General features: G+C 38.3%; 1 protein-coding gene across 1 annotated transcript in view; it reads left to right on the top strand.

Moving 5' to 3' along the window:
* Positions 1-2,328: 2,328 nt before the first annotated feature.
* Positions 2,329-12,216, top strand: part of LOC122078189 (putative 1-phosphatidylinositol-3-phosphate 5-kinase FAB1C) — a 13,712-nt gene continuing 3,824 nt past the window's right edge. Inside the window, exons 1-9 of the mRNA XM_042644076.1 lie at positions 2,329-4,154; positions 4,372-5,166; positions 5,272-5,425; positions 5,517-5,861; positions 8,534-9,367; positions 9,456-9,787; positions 9,899-10,025; positions 10,336-10,500; positions 10,638-12,125. Of these exons, the coding sequence (XP_042500010.1) occupies positions 3,589-4,154; positions 4,372-5,166; positions 5,272-5,425; positions 5,517-5,861; positions 8,534-9,367; positions 9,456-9,787; positions 9,899-10,025; positions 10,336-10,500; positions 10,638-12,125 (4,806 nt within the window). The 5' untranslated portion in view covers positions 2,329-3,588. The remainder of the gene's footprint in view (positions 4,155-4,371; positions 5,167-5,271; positions 5,426-5,516; positions 5,862-8,533; positions 9,368-9,455; positions 9,788-9,898; positions 10,026-10,335; positions 10,501-10,637; positions 12,126-12,216) is intronic.

The following is a 12,216-nucleotide window of genomic DNA, read 5'->3' as shown; positions in this document are numbered from 1 at the left end:
GTGAGTGCGGTGGTCTAGTAAGCATCGGATGACTGAGACAACCTCAAGGTGGGTGCCCAGATGCTCTCAACCATCTGGTGCTCACCGCATCGTGGCACTCCCTATAGAGAATAACCACTCAGGTATAGGACCAAGGCCTAGTTAGACGATTTGGTCCCTTTGATCAATGGTTCAACAGTGTGAGCATGATATGTCATGCAACTAATGGCCAAAAGAAATAATTAAAAAAAAAAAAATTCTAAAACAGTTGGTTTAGTTCAAGTGGTCCAAAAAAATTTTCAAACAGTTGCTTGGCTGTGCTACAAGTTAAGATACTCAAAAATGCTGTCTAGGTTAATGGATCTGTTAAAGAGGAGATTCTAGAATCTAAGTTCTTGTAAGATTATTGTTTTTGTGATTGATGATCAGAGTTTGGATCATAATGTGCAGTAATTCAATTTTCAATCAACACTTTCTCTGATCAAAGAATTGGAATAATTCTCATGTTATACTATGTAATCAAAGGGAATAGAATTCCACCAAAACTTGTCTTTGATCATAATTTGGCTTTTGGCCCAACATCTAGACTACATTTGGTAGTCATTCAGTTTCAAAAACAGAATTTTCAGCACCTATGTCAAAATGTCATTTAAAAAAAAAAAAACAAAGGTATTTGGGGAATCTATTTCAGAAACGATTACCCTAGTTGTTCATTTTTTTTTCATATTTGGAATGAAATTGAAATAACGGAATAAGGTTTCATCATCCCATCATTATGCGTTTCTAGCGTTTTTTTTTTTTTCCCCTTTTTGTTAAAAAAAAACTGAAAAACACCAAGTTAACACCAAACACTTTATTCCGTTTTTTTATTCATTTTCTTCACCAACAACGGGTATCCAGGCCTTTGGCCTAACTAGTCCCGTGAGCCCATACTAATCTCACAACCGCATGGACCGGGGTTGAATGAGAACCATTCAACTTTCACTAAAAGCAGTGAAGAGCATTAAACACCCCGTGTCAGTGGCCCAAGGTATGTCTAGTGGGAGTTGAACTCAGGACGATTTTATGGCTCGTACCAAGTTCGTTGCTCACCAACTGCGCTACCCTCTTGGGTTAAAACAAAAAAACATAAAAAATATTTTTCTAAATGACTACCATACACAGTCGTAATATTAAAATCCAACACTAATTTTGGTTGTAAAAATGGATTCAGAATGAGATCTCCATATAGGATCTGTTAAGAAATTAAAAATCCACATCAATATAAAGACCTGAAGGATATGCAAGTAATTAAGGGCTTTATATACATTTTTACATAGTTAAAAGCTGAAGATTTGGATACAAATATGGATATATACCATTTAATGGCCAGTCACCTCAATTCTTATCATTCTTGGTAATAAATCTTATACTGCTTGTAGATAAATGAATCAATGAAGTAATGGTGTAGAAGTAGCCTACACAGGAAAAAGGAAAAAAGTGTAAACCTGTGATATAACATAAAAGGTTGGAAAAAAGATTGGGTATGCTGTTGATATACAGTATGTTAGCACTCACTGTATTTTAACTCTCTCTTTTCCTTTTTAAATAACCCTCATATCCTTCTTGAATGATATCCTATCGTGTACTCCCATTGGTGCTATCTGCCAGCTTACCATATCTTGGCTGCATACCTATCCTTCTCCTTAAACACACTATAATGAAACTGATCTTAATTATACCAGATATATCCAAATCCATATTTAATTGAATAAATGAATTGGCTTTTTTCGGTTGGGTAGAAGCCATTACTGTGTTACCTAAAAGAACTGTATAACAATTGACATATGGGCCAGTAATTAATTATAATTGTCTAATACAAACCACTAAAAGTTCATAAAAGAGGGAAAACTTTAGGTCTACCTCAAATCCTTCATGGAGATGACTCATATATGTCATGGATTAAGATCAAATCAATAGAGGGGCGGTTCCTTTCCACCTATATATTTAAACTACAAATGGTGAGAGCTGACAGATCCTTTTTTTGTCATAATTGAAGTTTTTTTCCTGTTTAAAACAAGAGAAACTGCCAAGAAGATGAAGTCACACACAAGGTGGATTAAAAAGCCAAAAGGGATTGAACTCAATAAAAAGCCCACTCTTTCGGCACAGCACGTTGGTCAGATGTTGCCCTTCACCAAACAATTCTTTACAAAATCACTTCTTTCAATCTCCATCATCTCCATCATATTCCATCTCTGCTTTATTATTCCTTTGAAGGGTACTTTTTTCACTGCTGACTGATTGCTGAGGAGGACATTGAATGAGAGAGATTAATACAAAGTAAACAAACAACTAAACATGTGAAGATTCCATTAAGAAAAGAAAAAAAAAAAAAAGCTAAACAATGGGGGAGAGAATACTAAAATACTAGATGGATAGGGGGTGTATGTGTTTGTAATGGTTAAATACATTAATTTTTGAAGAAAAAAAGGAAAAAGGGAATTGGATTATAAATAGGTGAATGGATTGAAGAGGGTTTTCGTTTTTCTTTTTCATCCAATGTGAATTTTTTAATATTTTTGAGAGGGGTATGAAAGCTTTGCCGGGAAAGATGGGAGGAAAGAAGTGCATGGTGGTGCCGTTCGAGATGCGAGCCTATACCGAGAGAAAGGGATCCTTCTTCGTACTTCTTCTTCTTCTCCTTTTGATTCTCATACTCCCCATTATTCAGAATGTTACCCACCTCCGATAAGTTCTTCTTCTCCTTTTTCTTCTTTGATTTCTGTTTTGTTTTGTCGACTCTTTTGCAAAGTAGCCATTGTTTCTGAGATTTATTCTTGAAGAACTGAAATGGGTATTTATGGTTTTGAATTTTCTGGTATTTTGGACTGCCTCAGAAGTGCTGATTTGAGAATTTTGGGGGTTAACCGTTCTCACCCTATTGTCTCGCTTGTTTTTTTGAGCTGGGTTATGATTTCCTGATGCTTGAATCGTTTCTCGGATGCATTCTTGACGATTCAGGGATTGGTTAGCGGGTCTTATTTAGGGTTTCTGGCCATTTCTGTTGTTGATATAGGTGATTAGGAAATCTGTTTCCTCCTATCTGTTGAAACTGAAAGTTTTGATTTTGTCATCAATCTACTATTTGATTTGATGTAAATGTATGTGTTTTATTATTTTTTTTGTTGACTTAAGCCCCAGAGATTTTTTCTGATTCTCTACAAGGGTTTATGCTTGTTTTAGTTGTTTTATTAGGAAACACTCTGAATTTCTCAGGACCCTTTCCTCTAAGGGATTTAGAGGTTCTTCATTTGTTTGTTTCGTCATATAGCAAAAACCCTGACGTTGTCCTTCGTCAAATTCCTTGAAAACTCAGCACCCACCGTTTTTATCGTGGGCTTGATGCTTTTCAACTTGTTTTGGTGAAAAAAAAAAAAAAAAAATTTTGGAAATACATAGATTTGTGATCAACTGTAAAATTTTCTTTGTTGATTTTTTTTTTTCTTTTCATTTTTTCGGAAAATAAGAAGACACTGTTTAGAATAAGAAGAAGAAGAAGAAGAAACATTTGTAACGGGTTTAGTTGCTGGGGAGACTGATTGTTATGCCTGGGAGCAGTTTCCTTCTATGGGAATACCTGATAGTTCATTTCTAGGTATAATAGGAAAAGTTAGATCTTGGATTCCTTGGGGAGGAATTAATTTTTCCGGTATCTCGAGCGAATTCTGGATGCCTGACAACGGTTGCAGGATGTGTTGTGATTGTGGAATGCGCCTAACAGAGTTCAGCCTTTGGTACCATTGTCAAGGTTGTGGTCGGGTGTTGTGCGGGAAATGTGCTCAGATTGGTGTTTCTGTTGTATCAGATGGTTGGGAAAATACCACCAGGGACTGGGGAGAAATCAAATACTGCAAATTCTGCTTTGAGGCTACTGTTGGGCATGAAGCTAGGAGGCAGTACAATGAGAGAATTGATCATTTGTCTACTCAGTGCAGTCCACAGCAGGAACTTCCTAGTTTAAGTAGTGAAAATTTAAATGGTGAAAGTAATGGCAAGACCTTTCAGAGTGCTTGTCTCATGCGCTTTCTTGAAGCAAATAGTCATGGTTCTTCTCCCCATGCAGTCACTACCAGAAGTATGGGGTCATCCATTAGGCACCTGTCTCCAGTTTCTTTCCTCTGCTCTTCTAGCAGGTGTGTGTTCTTGCCTTGCCTTTTTATATTCAATACACACTTGTGTCTCACCTCTTATGCAAGAGAAAATGAAACCTTTTACCAATATATTTTTTGAGTCTGTGTAACTACTATGTTATACATGGCTTTTGAGTTATTGTTTTACTTCACTTTATCCAATAACTTCTTTGGTTGATGCATCATGAATGTTTCATATCACAATTTCTTATGGATGTAGGAGTGACGAGGAAGATGGAGAGGATTCTGGGAAGCATTTTTTGAGTCCTTCAAGTGAATACTGCCAAGATGTTTCTGATGTAGATTCAAGTAGTGTTAGTGCTAGATATGAGTTTTACAGCGTCAAGTCAGTGGGTTCAAGTCCGCTGGGCAGCCCTTATAGAATGACTTGCACTCCTAGAGCAGGCTACTCTGTACAGCAGGAGCAAATGGGAAGTCCAGAGTATCAGAATGGTGCTTCCCTTGATCAAGTCACTATGGCTGTTTTAAGAAGGCCAGAGACAGAATCTGAGGACATAGAAACCACTGATGATTGCTCTGATGAACTATCGATATTCCAGGAACAGTGTGACAAAATACAACAGCCGTTAGATTTTGAAAATAATGTTCTCATTTGGTTTCCTCCTCCGGCTGATGATGAAGAGCATGAGTTGGAGAACAATTTCTTTGAATATGATGATGAGGATGATGATCTTGGAGAGTCAGGTGCTATGTTCTCATCTAGTAGCCTTAACAGTGATGCGTTCCCAGTTAGGGAGAAACTACATGATGAACAGAAGGAACCTCTTAGGGCTGTGATACGTGGGCATTTTAGAGCTCTCGTATTCCAGCTGTTACAGGGGGAAGGCATCCATGTAGGAAATGACAATGGTGGGGAAAATTGGCTGGACATAGTTACATCAGTTGCATGGCAAGCTGCCAATTTTGTGAAACCAGATACAAGCAGGGGAGGCAGTATGGATCCTGGTGATTATGTAAAGGTTAAGTGTGTAGTATCAGGAAGTCCAAGTGAAAGGTATGGATTTTGAAGCGGAGGTATATTTTGGATGCTTGATATCCTTTATTTTTTCTCTATATTTATCAAAACTAACACATTCACATATTCTTTCTCTTTCCACAGCACCCTTATTAAGGGAGTAGTTTGTACAAAAAATATAAAACATAAGCGCATGACATCGCAATACAAGAACCCTAGGTTACTTCTATTGGGTGGAGCATTAGAGTACCAAAGAGTTCCAAATCAATTGGCATCTATTGAAACTTTACTCCAGCAGGTCTTACTTTAGTCTTTGTTTCAGTTTTTATTTTCCTCTCCAGTGTTGTTAGATGAGTGCAATAAGTTTTTGGTTCTTGTTTTTGAAATAGGAAATTGATCATCTCAAGATGGCTGTTTCAAAGATAGAGGCCCATCGCCCTAATGTTCTGCTGGTAGAGAAAAGCGTGTCGTCACATGCTCAGGAATATCTTCTGGCAAAGGAAATTTCTTTAGTGTTGAATGTAAAGAGGCCATTGTTGGAATGCATAGCCAGGTGTACTGGTGCTCTTATTGTTCCATCAATTGATAATCTTCCCAAAGCACGATTGGGGCATTGTGAAAATTTTCATTTGGAGAGAGTTTCTGAAGAATGCACGGCTTCAAGTCAGCCCAATAAGAAATCATTTAAGACCTTGATGTTTTTTGAAGGTTGTCCAAGGCGTTTGGGTTGCACGGTAATGTTTACATGACATCTTTTTCCTGAGATTTGACATTATTTATATATGATATTCAACATAGGATTGTGCTGTGATCAAATCACAATTTCTGGGTTGTGCAATTTCCTGCCTTCAGTGAGGTATGATTCTATGTCATTTCTAATTTGTTTTGGGAAGCTCTTCCACAATTCGATTAGGGATGAGGTTATAGATGCTTTCATGCCATTACATTAGGTATATCAATGTCTGACAGAACCTAGCACTATTTACTGTAAAAAGCAGTATAACTAGTCTCAGAGCACTGCATGATGATAAATTGGACACGATTTAACAAATGTTCTGTTGGTTGTGTGATTTTCATATCTCACCTTGGTTCATGAAATCACCAACATACTTTAGTCTCAATACCAAACTTGATATTGAGCATGATGATCTCTGCTTCAAGATTACAAATTGGGAACTTTCCTGTGATGGTGACTCATGAAGTAGCCATAGAGCGGAAGGAGAATTCAGAGACTTGGGAGGAGAGAATTTTCAGAGGACTAGAAGACTTGATTAGAAGAATAGATTGATTAGGAGGAAGAGGGTATGGTTTTTCTCGTGTTGCATCCTGAGTAAAGGATGCAGGCTTATATAATGGATTGACACAGTATGTGCCACAGTAATTTTGACTGGATAGTTTGATTGTTCGGACAGTAGACTGCCAGGGCTCAACAACCCTCTACATACACACATATATATATATATATATATCAAAATACTTAATAACATGGCGATACATTTATACAAAACTTCTACCCCGAGCAGACGCAATGGAGCCGTCGACAGTCAAGTGAAATCCAATCCACGAAATAATTTGATCTATGGACAGCATCGTTGTGGTAAAGGTCGTAATGTGATAGAGGGGGAGGTCATAAGCGTCTATACCGTAAAATCGATTTTCAACGTATATATATATATATATATATAGATAGATAGATAGATATGTCTAAGTAATATCTTTAGGTGTATTTAGAACTTGTAACCTTCTTTTGGTTTCAAGTCAAGGGTAAAAAAGGGTTTTCAAACTTATTTTGAAAGTGACTTATCATTATGTCACTTTCAAAAGCTGTAATTACCTTGCACATTTTTCGATAAACGTGTAAAAGACAGGATTTACCCCCTTGAAAAAAAATTTCTATACCAAAAGGGAAATATAGTAAGGCTACAAATTATTTGACAGCTCAAGAGGTGTGTATATATATATATAGATATATATTATATATATATATGATCTGAGGCCCTAATCATTCTAAACAACATTGGATTTTTTTTTTTGGGGGGGGGGGGGTGGGGGAGTGGTGGGTTTTCCTTCAACCCAGGGTTTAAAAACCCAGATGATCAGTCCTTACAGATTCTGATATGGATCGGCCTTGGAATTGTCATATCCAGGTATCCAGGGTTTTCCTGTACAGGATTGGCTTGAGCTGGATCGGGGAGAATCTGGATTGGTCTTGGCTGAATCTGATTCTTAAAAACTCTGCTTCAACTGTAATTTTGAACAAGGGATGGATTTTAATACTCTCTCTCTCTCTCTAATTAACTCCTTTGTTTAGTGATATATAGTTGGTCGAGAGTAAGTTGACAGGTACAATAGCTAGGATGAAGAAATTCTTTGGATATAGAGGTGCAGCTTCTTATTTCATTCCAGACAAGTGATTTGGTTGCCTCATCTCAACCATGTAATGGTGGTGAAACCCTTTCCTTAATCATTTCCTGGCAGTTTCCTACCATAAGCCATGTTGCTAGTTTTCACCTCTTAACTCTTTTCTCTAATACCTTGTTAATATAGCTATGCTCGCTAAGAGTGGATGTTGTTGTTATATATGTTAATTGAAATTCATAAGAAGTAATCTAGCTTTACATGAATGGTTCAACTTAAGGAGAGTGCATGTCATGTTGTAGTGGTATGTTACTAATCTGAGAGGTCTTCATCTTAGAGATGTCAAAGTTCTCTATTGAATAATTGTAAGCTAATGCAGTTTCTTATTGATTTATTGCCCTGAAATCATTTCTCCTTTCTTTCATTCATTCTTCTCTGCTTTTCCTTTCTCCTTTAGAGACTCTGCCTGTAGTGGTGTGTTCTCTACTTTTATCACCTTTTGGTTCTCTCCTTCTATTCCTTTTGGAGCATTCCATTGGCTACTTGAATGTTGTTCACAATTTTGTTTTTTCCTGACATCACTCAGATTCAGTGCCAACTATCAGGGTTTTTGCTATTCTCATTTCATTTTTAATATTTTCTTCAATAAAGCTCATATCCACTAACTTCCTAAATCACTTAAACTTTTTATATCTTTTGTTGCTAGGTTTTTTTCAAGTGGATGAAGAACCTTTGTAAGCACATAGCACACTGTAATTCTTTTGTGGATCATTGTGCAGCTTTACTATCCAATTTTGAATTGAAATCTTTGATTTTGAAGACATTGTGACTATCTTTGTATACATTTTTCATTGACCTGTTTCTGCCTGAACTTTCATATGGAACATTTGCTTTGCAATATTTAAATTTAAAGTTATACTTCTGAATCCACCTCTTCCATTTAGTTAATACTTAATATATCTTGGGTTTCTGTTTACCTTTTTGTTAAGTAGAATTTCCAGCAACTGGTGCTGTGCTTGATCAATTTGAATCATTTTGTTTTCTGTAGGTCCTTTTGAAGGGCACATGTCGTGAAGAACTAAAGAAGGTTAAACATGTAGTTCATTATGCAGTATTTGCAGCCTATCATTTGTCTCTGGAGACCTCTTTCCTTGCTGATGAGGGTGCAAGTCTGCCTAAGATGCCCCTAAAATCCCCAGTTGCAATACCAGAGAGAATGGACACAGCTGATCATGCAATTTCTGGTTCAAAAATTTCTACTGTTTTCCAGGACCTAACCAATGAATGCCAACGTGTGGATGCATGCGACCCAGTAGGGCCGTCATCTTATAATCCAACTATAAATGTCCCAACTCGAAATGAGGGACTCACAAGTCTTTTGACAGAGTCTAAATCTATACGTGAGCATCTTAATACTGCTCATATGTCTTCCTCCTCACCTAGCACTATTGACCTTAGGGTTGGAATGGAACTCCCTGATTCACACAGTGAGCATTCAGCCCCACATGTTGCTAAGCAACCGTGTGGCCAGATGCAATATGATGACTTACAGGATTCTGATGTGCTTCGTTTCAAAATCGGAAGTCATTCTCAACAGGACTTGCTGGAAACCTTCCTTCAAGAGAATGCCATGACGGTAAGAAATCAAAAGCAGCTTGAAGGAGTCCATGATCTCATGAAATCTGACATGGTTGGTGGGAATGAGGTGACACAGGAATATTTCTCAGCTGTCGACAATCATGAAAGTATATTGGTTTCCTTTTCTAGTCGGTGTGTGCTGAAAGGAACAGTGTGTGTACGCTCTCAGCTCTTGCGTATTAAGTTTTATGGCAGTTTTGATAAGCCCCTTGGGAGGTTTCTTCGTAATGATTTGTTTGATCAGGTCTAACTCTGTTACTTTGTTCTTGCCGAACTTTGTTGTAATCATTTTCACTGTGGAATCTTAAATTCCTTGCTTTTGACATTCCCAGGCATCCTTCTGCCGGGCTTGTAATGAGCCTTCGGAAGCCCATGTTCTATGCTATACTCACCAGCAAGGCAATCTCACAATAAATGTTAAGAGCCTTCCATCACTGAAGTTACCCGGAGAGCGTGATGGAAAGATCTGGATGTGGCACCGATGCCTCAAGTGTGCTCATGAGGATGGAGTTCCACCTGCAACTCCTAGAGTGGTTATGTCAGATGCTGCATGGGGGCTTTCTTTTGGAAAATTTTTGGAGCTTAGCTTTTCAAATAATGCAACTGCTAATCGTGTTGCAAGCTGTGGTCATTCTCTTCAGAGGGACTGCCTTCGTTTCTATGGGTATGTACTATGAAGTTCCTCTCCTCTAATATTTTTTCCCTGCTCTCCAAAAATTGGGGGAAGAAAAGAAAAACTATTGACCTTGATTGTTGTTCATTTTCTCTTCAACAGATTTGGAAGCATGGTTGCTTTCTTCCGTTATTCCCCTATTGATATCCTCTCTGTTCGCTTACCTCCCTCAGTTCTGGAATTCAATGGCCACATTCAACAGAGATGGGTCCAGAAAGAGGCAGAAGAGGTCTGCAATCTAAACTGCTATTCTAGTATTTCTTTCAAATGAGGTTCAATATGTAATGATTTATTTTCTCTGTTTCTTCCCATTCTGCTTCCCCCCCCTCCCCACCTCCCCCCTCCCCCAAGCTCTTAAAGGATATGTTGTGTTTAATCTTGTGACTTCGTGTAAATTTTCTCTAAAAGCTTAAGCCTCATTTGACTTCTTTTTGTTAATTTTGACCCCATTGATTTTTTTACTTTGTAGCTATTTCATTTTCTTGGTAGTTTTCCTGTTCTGAGTAGACCTCATGGCTGTAGTTCTTCCTATTTTCCAGCTTTCCAAGAAAAAGGATTCACTATATGCAGAGATATTTGATGTACTTCAAAGCATTGAAAAGAAAAGTACATCTATTGGACATGAACCTACAGATATGGCTGTATTTCATAATCGTGTTATGGAGTTGACAGAGCTTCTGAGTAAAGAGAAAAATGAATATGATGTAAGTATCCATCACAGCTTTTGTCTTACATTTTCTTTCTGTGAAGTTTTGCAACTCACTCTTATCAATAGCTCTGAAGCCTTTGTAGTATATTCAAGCATTCATGCATTGATTTTGTCCCATTTGCACATTGACAGAGTCTGCTACAACCATCCAGCATATGGGATCAGCACCCAGGTCTGGCATCAGTAGACATTTTAGAACTTAACCGTCTGAGACGCTGCCTCCTAATTGATTCTGTTGTTTGGGATTGCCAACTATGTTCTTTGGACTCACTTCTTGGAACAAAGAGTTCAGTTTCAAAGTCTGATTCTTCTACTCAAGAGGCTGCCACTTACGCCAAATTGAGAGAGTGGAGAATCGAACTCAGCTCTCATCATGAAGAAAATAAGTTGGAGCAGTTGGAAGAGCCCAATTTGCAACACCAGGAGCCTGGCTCAGATCGACTGGCCAAGGTGGATTCATTGACAGTAGCGTCTATTGAAGGTGAACATCTTGCAGGCCTTGGTTTTACCACGGTCTCTCGTCACCAGCCACAGGACATACGAGTAGATGTAGTTCCAGTTGAGAATACATCCTTGGAGAGTCTCCCTTCTGCTTCTAATCTTTCTGATAAAATAGATTCAGCATGGACAGGCACAGGACAACCGCCAGATGGGAACCAAGTTGGTTCAATTGGGCTTATAAATCAGAGGAATCATTTATCTTTTGTAAGGCTCATGTCTCCAGTGAGAGTATATTCATTTGATTCTGCACTTAGAATCCAAGATAGAATACGAAAAGGACAGAGCTCGTCCCATTTGTCCTCACTAAGGTCTTATCATGCTTCTGGAGATTACAGAAATGTGGTTAGAAATCCTGTTGCTAAAATGCGAAGGGCCTATTCTCATGTCTCACCAAGGGAGATCAAGAAATTAAATATCTTCAATCCCTCCCCCTTTTTCATATCCTCAGCTTCATTTCTGGCTAGTGATGGAGTCAGATTATTACTTCCACAAACAGGCCAGAATGACATTGTTGTTGCTGTTTATGACGAGGAACCCACTAGTGTGATTTCCTATGCTCTTGTTTCTAAGGACTATGAGGAATGGATGACTAAATTGGATGAACATGGAGGATGGAGTGCAAATGAGAACAGCAGAGAGGGCGCAGATTCTACATTTTCAGGTTGGCAATCCTTTCGTTCGTTAGACTCGGATGACATCCGCCGTCGCAGTTATGGGTCTGATGATGTATCATCAACAAAAGGGGGCCTGTTCTCCGATCCCAAGAGATCTCCTCATATCAAGATTTCTTTTGAGGATGAGTCATCTTCCATGGGCAAAGCGAAATTCTCAGTGACCTGTTATTTTGCAAAGCAATTTGATGCTCTTAGGAAGAAATGCTGCCCTAGTGAAGTGGATTTCATACGCTCACTTAGCCGCTGCAGACGATGGAGTGCTCAGGGTGGAAAGAGCAATGCGTATTTTGCGAAGTCATTGGATGAGAGGTTCATTATAAAACAAGTCAGTAAGACAGAGTTGGATTCTTTTGAGGAATTTGCACCGGAGTACTTCAAATATTTGTCAGATTCTCTTACTTCAAGAAGCCCAACTTGTCTTGCTCAAGTTCTTGGTATTTATCAGGTTAGGTCTTGGTCTCTTTCGTTGATTATGGATATAGTTAAACTCTAATTTTTCCTGTCTGCTAATATATCTATTTTACAGGTCACTGTCA

Source organism: Macadamia integrifolia, chromosome 1 (assembly GCF_013358625.1).
Source record: "Macadamia integrifolia cultivar HAES 741 chromosome 1, SCU_Mint_v3, whole genome shotgun sequence".
NCBI lineage: Eukaryota > Viridiplantae > Streptophyta > Magnoliopsida > Proteales > Proteaceae > Macadamia > Macadamia integrifolia.
This window is presented reverse-complemented; position numbering and strand designations above follow the sequence as displayed.